The sequence below is a fragment of the Mesoplodon bidens genome, assembly GCF_964165515.1.
Source record: "Mesoplodon bidens genome assembly, chromosome: 10".
NCBI lineage: Eukaryota > Metazoa > Chordata > Mammalia > Artiodactyla > Ziphiidae > Mesoplodon > Mesoplodon bidens.
In genome coordinates this window covers 95,389,869-95,407,492 of record NC_138172.1, presented here as the reverse complement: position 1 = coordinate 95,407,492, position 17,624 = coordinate 95,389,869, and the positions used below count along the sequence as shown (strand labels likewise).

The 17,624-nt window shown below is 39.2% G+C and overlaps 1 protein-coding gene across 1 annotated transcript in view; it reads right to left on the bottom strand.

The window, feature by feature from the left end:
• RANBP9 (RAN binding protein 9) overlaps window positions 1-17,624 on the bottom strand; it is a 90,648-nt gene that overhangs the window by 59,945 nt on the left and 13,079 nt on the right. The window contains exon 2 of the mRNA XM_081245705.1: window positions 14,999-15,110. Coding sequence (XP_081101831.1) covers window positions 14,999-15,110 — 112 coding nt within the window. The remainder of the gene's footprint in view (window positions 1-14,998; window positions 15,111-17,624) is intronic.

Below are 17,624 nucleotides of genomic sequence, written 5' to 3'. Positions count from 1 at the left end.
CATGTTTTTTATCTCCCGTAACTTATATGAAGTTGTGACATCTTAAAGAGCTTGCTGGTCAGAGACTGCTCCTTCCCCATCTCTGACCAGCCCCTTCCAAGGCAAGCCTTTTCTTAAGAGATAACAAATGGCCTGGCCAGGAATATGCCTCTCATATACAAACCAACTGATTCTGAGTCTATAGCCCCCATCATCTCCTTATTTTACTCTCACACACAAGCCAATTTTTCCTGCCCTAAATCATCTCAGGTCAAGTCCCAAACAACTAGAGACCACCCCTATAGCACAAGGCCCGCCAATATTATTCAAACCAGCCAATCCTAAACTGTTTACCCTGTCTTGGCCTTGCCTTCCCCCACTATCTTCTGCCACCTGACTGAAACCTGGTGCTTCTCCTGTGACCCTGCGTGGCGTGCGTAACTCCCCTCTGGGTCCTGTGAGTATAATAAACTTCCTGCCAAGCCTCTGCTGTCCCAACAACTTTACCATACCACATCCAACATGCACATTCTTAGATATGCACTATTAATATACAAAAAAATTCAAGAATATGCATATCTAAAATACTACAAATTAAGTAGTAATCTCTAAATGATATCTGAGCCAACAGAATTGAGGTAAAAATTTTACAACTGAAATTAGAAAAAAATATAAATTCTCTTTCTCAGTATTACTATTCAAACCTAGAGCATTTTGATTTGTCTGTGGTAAAACAATTTTTATTCTAATTCTACACGGACAGTAAAGCAGCTACTTCTTTCTATATATATCATTACTAGCCCTCCATTTCTCCCAAAGCAAAAGGATCACAGAAAACAAAAATTAACAGGCTCTACTTCTTGCCTTTGGAAAGTCCACAATAATATACATCAACCCCTGAGTTGCATATTTCTTCCACTACTTCTCAAATAGCTATATAAATACAAATACCTTAAATTAAGGCCTGGCTATGTTTCCAAAGATGGACTTCAAGTACCTATTCATTTATCCAGCCTTTTAAGTAATAATTAAGACAATAAACTCTAGGATCAACAAAAGCAGAACACTATATTTTGAGAGTTTCTCTAATAACTCTCTATCAAAGAATCTGATCTGCAGTTAATTACAAGAGCAACAAATCAATTTTTTAAAGTAGCCTGTTATAGTGTTAAATGTAGGGTAATGAAAATAATTTACCACATAACAGGTATAAAACACATCCTACTTTCACCTCATAGGCACTAAATTATTTACAACTCCAATAAAGTGAAGTTTTTGGTTAATAAAATTAATTCTTTATATTATAACCCATATTTAAAATCTTACTTCTCATCATCTCCCTAAAAAATTGAAGAATGAAAAGCAGTAATTCCAAATCACGCAAAGAAGTTAGTAAGAAACTGCCTCACTTCAATTTTATAAACTTTACAGATACTATCCATCATACCAAGTGAGGTGTACCTATAACTCTGGAGATTGGGGTGTACTTTACTGTTTTTCAGCAATAGCGTTTCTCTCCACCAGTGTTCTAACTTAACTTTTTCACAGGAAGTCTCCATTTTTTAATATAAATAAGTAGGAAAATGGTGTTTTTATTAGCATTATATGAGAATTAGGAAAAAAGAAAAATTAAATCAGAAATGAAGAAAAACTAAATGGAACACAAGAGTGAGTAGACACCAGAAGAAAAGATGGAACAGAATGCAGGAAATTTTTAGAATAACAAAGAAGGAAAGAAAAAAAAAATTTTGTGAGTAAATGATACAGAAGTTAGGCAAAGAAGATCCAACATACTCAAAATTGGAGTCCCCCCAAATGAAACCTGTGTAATTGAAAAGAGCAAATATTGAAAATTATCACAGAAGAAAACATTTCTGAAATAAAAGAAGACTTGAACCTATTATTTAAGGTCATACATGAAGGTTAACACCAAGACATATTCAATACTGGTTCCTTAAAGAAAAATCTTTTGGGCATCCAAGCAAAAGACCAAATCTCTTGCAAGGAAAAAAAATGGCATAAGACTTTGACAGTGATACTTCATATCCAAGTCCACAAAGCTCAAGAAAATGTAAACCAGGGATTTTATATCCAACCAAACCTTCAAATATAATGGGTGTAATGGTCACAAAGTTACGAACCAGAAAGGACTTAAATAATATTGTTCCCGTGAGCTCTTCCTGAGCTCTCTAGTAAAGAATGAGCTTCAGACAACCAAAAAACCCTAAGAGAAGCTTTGAAATAAGATCTGGTGGTAAGTATTAAATACACTGAATTTAGAACTAACACTAATGATGAGGTAACAGAGTTGCGTATGCAAATGTTATGTACTTTTAATGTATGTATATATATATTACAATTAATTAACAAAATGGAGAAGGGGAGAGTTTACCAAAAAGGGAATGTTCTACTGATACACTAGACTACCTAGATAAATCTCAAATGCATCATGCCAAGTGGGAAAAAAGCCATATTATAAAGGTTACATTTATATGACATTTCCATTTATATGACAAAATACACTCTGGTTTCAAAAGGAAAAACTACAGGAATAGAAAACAGATCAGCAGTTGCCAGGAGTTAGGGTGTGGGGGAGGATTTGATTACAAAGAGATATCAAGAGGGAATCTGGGGAGGTGAATTGTTCTAGATCTTATTATGGTGGTTGTTACATGATTCTATGCATTTGTCAAATCTCACAGACCTACACCACCACCCTCAAACAAGTGAATTTTACTGCATGTGAATCAGTAACAATTTTTTAAATACCAAAAAAAAAAAAGGGATTCTAGGGAAGAGGGAAGGGAAGGTCAAGAAGAGGTTAGTAGCTAATTCCATCACTGCTCACAACAGAGGATATCTTTAAAAAAGGAGACTACAGGTATTAGTATAATTTTCTAAATGTAAAAATATACTAACCCCCCCCCAAAAAAGCAAATAGACCACATCATTAAAAAAAAAAAATTCAAGGGCCTCCCTGGTGGCGCAGTGGTTGAGAGTCCGCCTGCCGATGCAGGGGATACGGGTTCGTGCCCCGGTCTGGGAGGATCCCATATGCCGCGGAGCAGCTGGGCCTGTGAGCCGTGGCCGCTGGGCCTGCGCGTCCGGAGCCTGTGCTCCGCAACGGGAGAGGCCACAACAGTGAGAGGCCCGCATACCACAAAAAGAAAAAAAAAAAAAAAAAAAAATTCAAAAGTGACAAAAATGTTTAAAGTTTCCTTTCACTCCTATCTCCAGCTAACCACTTCCCCTGTCTAGAAGAAACTAGTGTCTGTCACCAGTTACTTGTGAGATCTGTTCACTTTTCTATGGCATATTTGTTTATATTTTCAAAAGGAAATAATACAAAGAAAAAACAAGAACTAGTAAAAATGGTTACCTATGGGGGGAAGACCAGGATTAAGTGAGCCTTCTGTGAAGTGCCTTCTTGCACAGTTTTAATTGGGGAACAATGTAAATGTTCAAATGTTTTATTTAATTAAAACAAAAATCAAAAAGAAAAAAGCAATCCCTATAAATGGAAGATAAATTTGAATAAGTGGGGCTTCCCTGGTGGCGCAGTGGTTGGAGTCTGCCTGCCGCTGCGGGGGACGTGGGTTCGTGCCCTGGTCTGGGAGGATCCCACATGCCGTGGAGCGGCTGGGCCCGTGAGCCATGGCTGCTGAGCCTGCACGTCCAGAGCCTGTGCTCCACAACGGGAGAGGCCACCACAACAGTGAGAGGCCCGCGTACCACAAAAAAAAAAAAAAAAAATTTAAATAAGTGAAACTAATAATATGTCAAGTTGGTGTAAAACTGTAAAAAAAAAAAAAAAAGACAAAACAAAACCATACGGTATTCAATATTCTTTTAGTATGGTATGTTTAGTATTGTATGCTTAGTATTGGTATGTTAATTTAGAAATGTATAGTTATGTTCTAGGACAAAGCAAATAAAAAATTATGTCAAAAGCATTAGAAACAAAGATTTTCAGAGTAAGAAAAAAGAGATACAAGTGTAAAATTAGAGAATTTAAATAAAACTTATTTGGAAACTCTGACTTTGAAATGCATTAAAAAATAAGATGTGTTCATGGATGGACAGATCTGTGATAAAGCAAATAGAGCGAAATCCTAACTCTAAAATCAAGGTGGTATATGGCTGTTCACTGTATTAACTCTTCTTTATGCTTGAAAACATTGGGGAGGAAAACTGCTGAGATTCCACACCACCTAAATCACAGAGAAAGCAGCACTGGGATGAAGCACAACTCCTCACCAGCCTGTGTTTCTGTTCCAAAACAGTTACTACTCTGTAATCATTTTAAACATCTCAGCCACTCCTCCTGAAAAACCTACCCAACTGCCAAATCATCCACAGAAAATCAAAAGGTCCAAGACTAACAGACCATGTCTCCTTATTTTAGAACATTTACTTTCATATAAGTTATTCCAGAAGAAGGCAAACAGCAAGCACTCAATGTATCTGAGATAAAAATAAATAGATTGATTAAAAACTTTTTCTGGTTCTGCAAAACTGAAATATGATTTCAAGTAATATATTCATTATGACAAAGCTATACAACCTTAACATTATATTGAAAGATTATGGGTATCTTCATGACATCATTACAATGGGATTTTTCTCTCTGAATTTTTAATTGAACTCATATTAAGTATAGGGAGTGGTACACATGAGCATAATATATTTTTTAAATCTCTTTTATGTGATTCACATACATCTTAAACCAATTTTTCTTTCTCGGACTAATGTTAAAATTTGTTTGAATAGAGGAAAAAAAAGGCAGGGAGAATATACCCCAAAATGTCAACTGTACTTTAGTATGGGTGGTAGGACTGCACATGCTTTTAAAAATAGTTATGCTTTTTTTTCTATTTCACAGGATCTATTTGATCTTCCCTGTTGCATTAAGAATACATTACCTTACAGCTGGAGAAAAGGTTCTCAAAAAAATCTACATGCATTTACTGGGTATAAAATAAGTGATGGAGTAAGGGGTAAAGGTGATTTGGGCTTTCAGCTACAATGAAGATGGATAACCAACTCGAGAATAATTTAAGAAACGTGATGGTTATATATCTCTAGGGCACTTTTCCCACTTTCACTGGGTACTTTGTTAAACATTTTCCTCACCAACAGAAATGCAGCTCCCAACCATCTTTGCTGGTTTCAAAATATCGGTAAAGAAGTATCCAAAATCCAAGGCTCACTTTGTTCACTCCATACACACCAATACCTATACTCTGTACGAGGCACAGAGCTGGGGGTACGCGGAGGCAAAGCTGTTACCCCACCGCCTCCACTCAGGCACCTGTTTTGTGCCTGGCATTGTTCTATGCACTGAGGAGACAGAAGTGAACAAAGTCAACCCAAAATCCCTCCTGCTTCTCTTCACATGAGCTGTCTTTCACTGGTATATCCTACCTGGCATCTCCAGAAACCCCACCGCAGAAATCCCACCACACCTCTTCTTAAACCTCACTAGAAACAGCAATATACAAATCTCTCCATTTTGTCTGCTTTTATCCGCTCCTTACTGATTTCATTTCCTCCTTATCCAGCCTGAACTAAAAAACTGTCCATTTAAACATTCCCTCACCAGTAACCTCAACTACTACAACTGTCCTTCTAACTTACCTGAACTATGATTTCCCATCCTGCATCAATCATACAATTCAACTTTCCTCCCCAGCCAGCTGAGTACATACAGAAAAATTAGTTTACACATTTAAACTGCTGTCCCTACAAATTCATGGTTTAAAATCTCACAGTTCCTCAATACTTTTACTTCCCTGATCAATAAATATTTACTAAGTAGCTATGTGTGGGCCAACATAGACTGAACTGTGAAAAAGACAGAAGTCCGTGCTCTCGTGGAGCTGACACTCTAACAAGGAAGACAGATCTTACATAAATAATTATGAATATGATGAAATCCTATAAAGGGGGAGTAAAAGTGCTATGAAAGCAGATAACAGAGGAGTCTAACCTAGTTTGGAGGTGGAAAGGTTGTCAAGACAGGCTTCCCAAAGTAGAGATGTTTCTGTTCTAATCAATTCCATATTCCAGCCCACATTCCGAACTTATATTTAACCCCTCAACCCCACTCCCTCAGCAAAGGAACTAGCCTCCTCAACTTGCCTTGGATTCCCTAGTGATTTCCTCTCCTCAATTTACACATATGACCAAGTTTCTCCCGCCCACATGGAAGTTGGACTCATCTTTCTAGAGAGTAATTTGGCCAGTGCCTCATGCACCTTAAAAGTGTACATACTTTTTCTTTTGATCCAATAATTCTACTTCAAGAAATCTTTCCTAAAGAAATACAGACACCATGCATAAAAATTATTTATAATAGTGAAAAGAGTCAGAACAACTTAAATAACAATAGGAGAATAGCTATGGATGTGCCTTAATACACTTACAACAGACTATGTTGCAGCAAAAAAATAAAAGAAAAAAGATGGTCAGAGCTTTTAATCTCATAGTAAAGCGCTTATACATGTAACTAGGTTAAAAAATACATAGTAATAAATATGTCTTGGTAACTCAATAATAAAAACAGGATGTAAAAATGTGTAAGAAGGGCTTCCCTGGTGGCGCAGTGGTTGAGAATCTGCCTGCCAATTCAGGGGACACAGGTTGGAGCCCTGGTCTGGGAAGATGCCACATGCCGCGGAGCAACTAGGCTCGTGAGCCACAATTACTGAGCCTGCACATCTGGAGCCTGTGCTCTGCAACAAGAGAGGCCGCGATAGTGATAGGCCGCCACGCCGCGATGAAGAGTGGCCCCCGCTCGCCGCAACTAGAGAAAGCCCTCGCACAGAAACAAAGACCGGACACAGCCAAAAATAAATAAATAAAATTTAAAAAAATGTGTAAGAAGAGTACAGCTGTGTAAAAAAAGTGTATATATAAAAACTGGAAGGAAACAAGTTGAATTATTAATAGAATTTATACAAGATATAATTTTCTTCATCCGATTTTTCTGAATGGATGGAGAAATACTGTTTCCCACAAGTGCAGCACAGCTAGGCAGTCCTCTTGGCTCCACCAACTCCATCCCTTACCTCTAACTCTCTGATGCACTGCACTCACTCCCACCCCAACTTTAAGGAAATTGCCAAAACAAGGATTAACAACCTCCTAAGTGACAAACCAGCGGACACTTCAGTTCTCCTTTTAATTGACTTCCTTGGCTTCTAACACACAGTACTCTCTAGAATCTTCCTTCTAACTCGGACCATTCCTTCTCAGAATCCTTAGCTAGATTCTTCCCTCCTACATTTCTAGTAAATATGGTGTTTCAGATGTCCATTCTCGGACCTCTTCTTTTTTTACACCACATACTTGGGTGATCGTATCAATCCTCATGGCTTCAACAAGTTACATTCTGATGACTCCAAAATCCACCTACAACTTTTCTCTCTCCTAAATCCCATTTATTTTCAGTCAAAGCCCCTACTATTAATTCATCATCTGGACGTCTCACAGCAGTTCAAACAATGTCCCCACCATCTGCAATTTCAAAGTTCTACTTCTCTCCAGTATTTTTTATTATGTTCAGTCACAGCACCATCTATCTAATCGACTGTCCCAGCCAGAACAGTGGAAGTCACCCTTCATTCTTTCCCTTTCAACAGCTACCCTTAACATTCCCACCACCTAATCAAGTTTTTTCTTTAAAGTCCTAAATAGCTAATAAATCTGTCTACTTTCCTCACTAACTCCACTACACAAATTAAGCCAATTCAAAATCATAATGACCCAACTGGTCCTCTTGCGTCTCTCAGACCTCTCTTTTCTGTATCAGCGTAACCTCCCCAAACTGCAAATCCAATCATTGTCATTCCCTTTTAAAGCTAGCACCTAGAAGGTAAAGATTATCCATTAGAAGTCCCTACGTGATCACCTCCAGACACATTCATGCCACAAACCTTTGTGTTGCTCTTTCTCCATCAGCAACAGAAGCATCAAGGCTGTGCACCAGGCACTCTAACGGGTGCTTTAAGTGAACTATTTAATCTCATCCTATGAGGCTGGCACTACTGTTTCCATTTTACAGAAAAGGAAACAGAGTTTGTTGAAAAGTACAAGGCCACAGAACTAGTAAGTGGCAAAGCCAATATTCAAATCTCCATCTTTCTTGTCTCAAAGTACTTCACTGTATTTCTTAGCAAAAGTAACTAAATCAGCTTCTAAAACAACTATTCATCTTTGAAAACTCTGCTCATAGAGTATCTCTGGAGGAATTCCTAGGAAATCAGTCTAAGGAGGGTAAATAGGTAGCTGAAGGACAGGGAAGTGAGAGAGACTTATGTTTAACTTTCTTCCTCTTCCATAACTGTATGCAAGCTTTCTAGAGGCTTCCTTGATTGCCACCCCATCTTCCAACAGAGTTGGTCACTTCCTCCACCATACTGCTTCTCTGCTTTGTTCATATAGCTATTACTATACATTTTTTACGCTATATTTAATTATTTATTGACATGTTCATTTCTATTCTTACCTACAAACTTCTGGAGGGCAGAGACCCTGTCCTGGCCAATCCCTCCTTGTAAACCCTAGGTTCCCTGCATGGTATCTGCTACATAATAGGTACCACCCAACAAGTTAAACTACCTCCTCCTCCTCTATTTTTTTAAGCTCTATCACAATTCATCCCTAGGCAGTAGCCTCGTAGCCTAACTCCTATCTCTAGCCATCTTTCACACTGCCATCACACACTGCATTCCCTCCCCACCCGGTACTGCTTTCCTACAACAGATACCATATCCACTGCCCTACTCAAAAAGACTGAAGGCTCCCTACTACCTATAGAGCATTTACCCTTAGAACTATCAGCAAGGCTCTCTTAATATGATTCCAATTCCACTCTTACTTCTGTAAACTCTTCACTATAAGCCCTCAAGTCTCTAGCAATATTGTCATCTACCTCAGTCAAAGACACCATACAGTTCCATTCCTCCCATGAGACAAGTCCAGCCATTTGTCAGAGTCTGAAGTATTTTCCCCAACGAAGTGTCTCAACTTTTTCCTCCTTTTCTAAGGCCTATCAAACACTACTTCCTTTATAAATCTATTTCCTTGAGCTAGAGTTAATCATCATCTCCTCAGTTCTCCCGTACACTCTCTCATTCTAAGTACTCAGTATATTATGTCTTCATCTAGAGCTATTTGCATATGTCTGCTCCCTGCTCTGCCCCCCTGTACCCTCCAAATACTGAATTCAATATTCCCTGAGAACAAGAACGCACGTTCAGTTCACTCAATGCATTTACTGAGTTTCTGCTAAGTGTCAGGTCCTCTACTAGAAACTATGGATAAGACAGAGATAAATAAAATAATTTCTTATACTCGCTCAGCTGCTGACAATGCCAGATACACCATACCTGTTCAATATATAGTCATTAAGTTAATAAATATATAGTTTATTTGATATCTTTGTTCACATTTTCCATCTGTGTTTCCACTTACTGCTTATCACCAATAGAAACCAGAAGGAAAGACCTTTTAAAGCCTTTTAAAGCTAGATGGGGGCTTCCCTGGTGGCGCAGTGGTTGAGAGTCCGCCTGCCGATGCAGGGGACGCGGGTTCGTGCCCCGGTCCGGGAGGATCCCACATACCGCGGAGCGGCTGGGCCTGTGAGCCATGGCCGCTGAGCCTGCGCATCCGGAGCCTGTGCTCTGCAACGGGAGAGGCCACAACAGTGAGAGGCCTGCGTACCACAAAAAAAAAAAAAAAAAAAAAAAAAAAAAAAAAAAAAGCTAGATGGGAAGAAAGGCCTTTATTTCTCTTCCACTCCCCCAAGAAATAATCCAGAAAGTCAGGAAGCATAGAAGGAATGTTCTATGCTTTTATTATCAGCAGTATTTAGGAAGAGAACAGAGACTGGATTACTTGCTGACTTCTTCTGAATCACACTGGCAGAATGGCATCCATATTTTGTTTGAAGAGCTAAAAGTATCACACTCATAATAAATTATAATTCTAAAAATTTCCAAATAAAATTTTTATTATCTCTCACATTTATAATTAACTGTATCTCCATTGCCTCTATCAGCATACATAATTTAAAACCTGAATAAAATTCCTGAACTGAAAGTACATTCAAAAGACACAGACTACTTTTAGAAATTCATCCTGACAGTCAACAAGAATTAACAAGAGCATAAAGTAAATATATACCCTTTAAATATGTCTCCTAAAGAAAATGATTTCATGCAGATAAGGTGATTTAATTTTGGCGGTGCAAAATGTGTTAGGAATTCATTTTTAAATTAATCAAAAAATTGAGACAGGCTATTCTGTCCTAATAAAGTAAGCTTATTTTGCTGAATATACACAAAAATTATGTTTAGTTTAAATGAAAATCCAAGGCAGAAAACAGAACATATTATTTGTTTCGTTCAATAAAAGGAACTTCCTTCAAGCCTCACTTCTTAGGCAATGAAGAAAACAAGTACCAATCATCACAGTCACATTCCTAGTTTTCCAAGGCAGACCTAGAAATCATGCATTTTACAAATAAACTGAGAAGCAATTCATACCCAACGCTTGCCACTTCATGAGAAAACTTGCTACAATGACAATTTCTCGTAAGAAAACTGACATCTTGGATCCAAATATTTATTTACCTGTCCTAATCTTGGATAAACACACTGTTTAAAAGAAAATTCAATTTTAAATTAAGTATAATAAACTCTCAGATGAGCATGTATCACTGCAAATGAAAGGTAACTAACAGCTGCTCTTTCTGGTCAAGCCTTTACAACGACATTAGGATTTTAGGAAGGAATTTTTATATCTCTTGATACAGTTCAATATATCTCCAGAAAGACAATACTTGGCCAAAATAAGCTACATGACTTGCTTTTCTTCCATAAATGAACTGTTTGTTCTTTCCTTCCAAAAGCATTGGGTTGGACCTAAAACTGTGTTCAAAAAGATTACCAGAAATAAACAAAATCAGATCAAAGAAACACAACAGTTTTCTCCAAGAATATACAGGAGGTGGGTACTGTTTCTCATCCATCCATTTGTTCATTGATATGAGTGCTAGCTAAAAAGTAAGCACTGGAATTACAGAAATATAAAATAGTCCCTCACCCTTGAATCTGCACCGTTTTACATCACCAATAAGCAGACAATTAGCTGTATAAATATTATAATTACAGTCTGCCCAAAAAGCAAAGGAAGCATAATAAAGGCACAATCTTATTTTGGGGAGGAGAAAGTGCCACCAAAAAAAAGTAACTGTAAACTACGACTTGAAGAGTAATTAGTTAAGCTTGGCAAATGGGGAAAGAGACAAGAGAAGGTGAATATAAGGAGGAAGGAAAGAACCTGCACACAACTAGAAACATGAGCCAGCAAGTACCATCAGAGAACTAACTACAGAGAGTACCTTACGACACTACATACCTGCCATCTACTTTCCACAGATGCCAACTCTGATTAGAAAAAGGTCTTTGGGGGTACTTTTGAAACCAAGTCCCCCTGCCAGGTTTACGGTTAACCTCTCTATCCAAAACTTTATTCCCTTTCTTGTCCCACCCTTGTTCCCCTCAGGATTGAGGAGTATCAAAGAAAAAGGGACACTGAAACCCAGCAGGCCCCTGCGAGACCTTCCCGGGTACAAAAGCCCCTCCGTGTTTCTTGTTTGTAGGAAAGAGGCTTTAGTCTCCTAGGCCTTTCCTGATTTCCAAAGAGCAGACTCAAGCAGTTACTAATTAGGGAAGTGAGGGAATGCAGAAACAAAGGAAAAGCAGTCAAGCAAGAAAGTACTGATAGCTTTAAACAACAGTGCAGCCACAAAACAGAGTCCTAGTTCCTCCTCAAGGCATATACATAACAATCTGACAAATATCTTTGAGTAGTTCTGCAGAAACTAAGACTCCCTCCCAAGAGGTGGATGGTGACTTCGTGCTGATCACAAGCATGTACACCCTGGATAGGATGGAACCAGGAGGCTGATGATTAAAATTCCCCAAACAACACCCTGTTACCTCACCACCAACCAACCAGAAGAAAGTCCAAGAGCTGATCACACACCCTAGAACCCTCACCCTTAATGCTGCCTTTAAAAACCCTTCCCAGAAAGCCACTGGGGAGTTCGGGTCTTTTTAGCATGGGCTGCCCATCCTCCTTGCTTGGTGCCTGCAGTAAACACTGTACTTCACCACAACCCAGTGGCGCAGTGGTTGAGAGTCCACCTGCCGATGCAGGGGACACAGGTTCGTGCCCTGGTCCGGGAAGATCCCACATGCCATGGAGCGGCTGGGCCCGTGAGCCATGGCCGCTGAGCCTGCGTGTCTGGGGCCTGTGCTCCGCAACAGGAGAGGACACAACAGTGAGAGGCCCGCGTACCGCAAAAACAAACAAACAAAAAAACAGGACAGATAAGAATTAATGAAGACATTAATGACGTCTTCAACATCATTAGTCATTAGGGCAAAGTAAATTAAAACCACAACAAGAAACCACTAGATACCTATTAGAATGGCTACAAATTTAAAACAAAACAAACCAAACCCCCTGACAACAGCAAGTGCTACTGAGGAGGCAAAGCCACAGGAACCCTCACATGCTGCTCGTGGGATCGTACTCTAGTACAGCCACGCTGCAAAACGATTTGGCAGGTTATCATAAAGTTAAAAATACACTGAACAAAGGACCCAGCAATCCCACTCCTTTGTATTTACCCAAGTTAAATGAAAACTCATGTTTATGAAAAAAAACCTATATATAAATGTTCAGAGTGCTATATTCCTAATTGCCAAAAACTGGAAATAATCTGAGGTCCTTCGACTGAAGAGTGAGTAAGCAAACTGTGGTTGGTTCATCCACATAATCAGCAATAACAAGGAATGAACTATCAATACATACAAAAATAGAGATGAACCTCAAATGCATTACACTCAGTGAAAGATGCCAGACTTAAAAGGCTACTCTACTCATCATACTCTATGATTCCATTTATATACCATCCTAGAAACAGCAAAATTATAATGGAAGAAAACCAATCAGTGGTTACCAGGGGCTGGATATGGGGAAAGGTTGCCTAAAAAGGGGTATGGAGGAGTTCTGCAGGGTGATGGGACTGTTCTATATATTGACTGTGGTGATGGGTACAAGACTGTACACACCTGTCAAAACTCACAGGCCTGCACACTAAAAATGGTAAGTTTTACTACATGTAAAATATACCTAATTTAAAAAAAAATAATGAGGGATTCTGGCAACAAAAAGATGAGACTGAAAAATTACAAAGGTCACATCATGAAGGACCCTGCTAAGAAGCTTTAGATTTCAATCTCTAAGCAACAGGTGAACCAAATAATCTCAAGAAAGGGACAGACACAACTGAGTTCTGCACTAGGAAGAAGATGAGCAATAGTTATAGACTGGAGTGAGAGCAAAACAGGGAGCAACTGGGAGACCTCAGTAATTTAGGGGACAAATTACCAAGACGTGACTCAGGCAGAAACTGTAGAAATGGACAGAGAAAGTTTAAGGCAAGAAATTCTCAAGTTTCTAGCAATAGTGAAACCATTAACCAAGCAAGGGCTGAGAAAAAGATTTTAAACAAGCTAAATTTAAATGCTTGTGGGACATTCAAATACAAACATCTGGGCAGATGTATTGGTCTAGAGCTCAAGGGAATGACCTGAGATGTAGCTTTAGATTTGAGACTCGTCAGGGAATGTGCAGCCATGAAAATATAAGGTCAAGCTCATGCAAAGATACAATACGTAGAGTGAAAGATAAAGAGAATCCTGGGAATTATCCTGAGCAACACCAGCATTATGGAGTTGATGATATAACTTGAAGTATAAAAGAATTGGCTTCCTGAGTATGCAGCAGTAGAGTTAGAAATGGTTACAATCACATGCCTATTTCAATTTGGGGTCTCTCAACCACTTTATCGTTGGCTTCTCTGATTTTACCTTTGGCTTGATCACCCTGGGTAAACTAAGGTAGTTAAAAAGTTATCGTTGAACCCAAGGTTTCACTTTGTACTTTCCACATCGTTGACATTGAGAATATTCAGCAAATAAAGAGGAATGATCTACTGAACACACTTATTTTGTCAATTAAACACAGAAGCAGCACCAAGAGGGGTTAAATGACTCACTTCAAGTACAGGTAAACTTACACAGCCCCATAAATTTACCTTGGTAGCTGAACAAATGACTCTATAGATGCTTTAAAGGATCTCCGATACCACAATGAAGTTATCAGGAAATACCACAGGATAGATCCAATGATTCTACGTAATTAGCTCTCAGAGGGATGCACCGAAATTCCCTGTGGAGCTTTCTCAAAATGCCTATCTTCCAAACTCTACATCTGAAAATACTGATTAAGGAACTTTTGGGGTAAGACCCAAACTACTATATTTTTAATAGTCCCCTAAGTGACTCTGATGTGTGTACACATACACACACACACGCACACAACCAGTGATCTCAAGTTGAAAAGCAATGATATAAAAGTTGGTTCTACAATCTACATGAAGTTCTCATTTGGAAGCTTCTAAACTACGTCCTAATACTTGGGAATCGCCTCCAACTGAGAGCATACAAACAAACATTTCCCTGATCTAAACCTAAAATTCTGAGGCCCCATCCCTGTAAAATATCTATGAATCACCTTTTGGTTTTGGTTAACTACCTTTGAGAAGATTTAATTTCTCAGCAGAATCCAGAAAATGGCAGTGTAAGAAAGGCATGGAAAATGAGTCATTATCTCTCTATTGTTTTATTCCAATTCTCCACTTTAACGACAAACCTACCAGAAAAACCTGGTAATTTCACCAACTCAAGTGTTAACTTCAACTAGTATTTAAGCAGAGCCAGGTACAACATACTATACTAGAATATTCATATTCCACTTTTCCAATTACTAAAATTTCCAAAAAATTCCAATTTTCCAATTACATGATAAACGGTTATGAATCAAAGCAAAAATAATTACCCATAAGCAAATGATTTTTCCCATCAAAATGTACACTTACCCATCTCTTCCCTTACTGACGATTTTTACTTCAAAATAATAAATTCCACAGGCTGCTGGTATTGGATGAGTGGCACGAACTGAAGCTGCATCTTTTGGGGTTTTGCCATGACCTGCATAAGGAACAGGAAGGAATAAAAAAAATCAAGAGAGAAAATCAAATGAAAATCTCAACAAATAATTCAGGAACCAATATGGTTTTTTTTTTTTTTTTGCGGTACGCGGGCCTCTCACCGTTGTGGCCTCTCCCGTTGCGGAGCACAGGCTCCGGATGCGCAGGCTCAGCGGCCATGGCTCACGGGCCCAGCCGCTCCGCGGCATATGGGATCCTCCCGGACCGGGGCACGAACCCGTATCCCCTGCATCGGCAGGCGGACTCTCAACCACTGCGCCACCAGGGAGGCCCCCAATATGGTTTTTGAATGAGATATACATTTCTGCTTTCATCAGTACAAATAATCAAAGACTTAATAACACATTTATCATCACAATTAATCCAATATGCAAAATAGCCCAAGTTAAACATGGAACTCTTCACACTATTACTAGTTTTGATAAAATTTCAGAATCTAAGCACATTGAACCTAGCAGTCCTTTATGCAAATTAAATAAAGTATTTTAAGGTAGTCAGTATTTTTTTTTTTTTTTTTTTTTTTTTTTTTTTTTTTTTGCGGTATGCGGGCCTCTCACTGTTGTGGCCTCTCCCATTGCGGGGCACAGGCTCCGGATGCGCAGGCTCAGCGGCCATGGCTCACGGGCCCCGCCGCTCCGCGGCATGTGGGATCTTCCCGGACCAGGGCACGAACCCGTGTCCCCTGCATCGGCAGGCGGACTCTCAACAACTGCGCCACCAGGGAAGCCCGTCAGTATTTTTAAGAGACAAAAGGATACACTTGAAGAACAAGATGAGAATATGATTAATTTTATTAGATCTAAATTTGCATATAATTTATCAAATTCCTAAACAACACTTTTTTGCCAAATGGCCTAACTTTTTAAACCAGAAGTATCTGTATCATACACTATTTTTTTTAATTTAGTTATTTTGTTTTTGGCTGCATTGGGTCTTCATTGCTGTGCGCAGGCTTTCTCTAGCTGCGGTGAGCAGGGCTTCAATAGTTGCGGCACGCAGGCTCAGTAGTTGTAGCACACGGGCTTAGTTGCTCTGCGCCATGTGGGATCTTCCCAGACCAGGGCTTGAACCCGTGTCCACTCCATTGGCAGATGGATTCTTTACCACCACACCACCAGGGAAGCCCTCATACACTATTTTTTTAAGTGAAATTTTTATAATTAGATTGAATTGGCAAAACAGCTTTCTTTCTTTAAGAATTTACAATTTTGTTGGTTAGATCCAAACTTTGGATAGATTTTGATGGTTTCACTCATTTCATCATCCACATTTCAACTGCCTGAACTTAACAGTAGATGGGGAACAACACAAAAGGAAAGCATTTGGCAATCTTTATTGTAATATAATTCAATATAAAAATATTTAAGGGCTTCCCTGGTGGCACAGTGGTTTGAGAGTCTGCCTGCCAATGCAGGGGACACAGGTTCGAGCCCTGGTCTGGGAAGATCCCACATGCCGCGGAGCACTAGGCCCGTGAGCCACAACTACTGAGCCTGCGCGTCTGGAGCCTATGCTCTGCAACAAGAGAGGCCGCGATAGTGAGAGGCCCGCACACCACGATGAAGAGTGGCCCCCGCTTGCCGCAACTGGAGAAAGCCCTCACACGGAAACGAAGACCCAACACAGCCAAAAATTTTTAAAATAAAAAAAATAAAGAATTATTTTAAAAAATATATTCAATTTCCTCTGGAAAAATCAAACCTCCCAGATATCAAACCTGAGGAAGGCAAAAGAGAGCTTGGGAGACAAGGGCAGAGAGAGGTTACTATACTCAGCATTCAAGGAGCCAAGGGCCTCACCCAGGACTCTCCTGGGCTCTATACTCCAGGAGTCCTTTAGAAAGTCTTCCCTACCCACCTTTACCCCACCCCAAATTTGGGAGAAATGCACACAGCCCTGAGATGGTAGAGACCCAGATACACTTGACAGAAAGCCTGGGAGTGGTCTTGAGGCCAGTCAATTTTCCAAAATTGTAACCTTAGCAAAATTGCATTGTTGGTGTTCAGAAAAATTAAAAATTTTAATATGTAAAAAAAAAATCATTAATCTTTGATCATTAATTCTATCCAAAGGCTGATCCATAAAATTTCTTTGGTCAATTACGGCCTTCTGAGAAACATACGTAACCTCTCGTTGTCTTTTCTTTCTTTTTTAAGAAAGCAATATAATAACCATACTAATGCTGACCTCTTTAGGGAATCTGTTAGATAAAGGCTTTTAAACTTTTTAAATTAGCTATTCCTCAATCTAACCCAGAGTTTTATTCACTAAGATCACCTCCCCTGTCCATCACCCAAGACACAAATTACCCTGAAAGCTAGCATGTGAACAAAACCACGTGAGCAAGAGAAAATATGCCCATAAAACCACCAGAAGAATAAAGCTGAAGTAGCATGTCAGAAAGTATTCAGAGAGAGTGAGTGAGACAGACTCCACAATCCCGAAAAGGGCCGTATGAGAAACAATGCTCCAATCATTACTCAGGTGTTCCAGT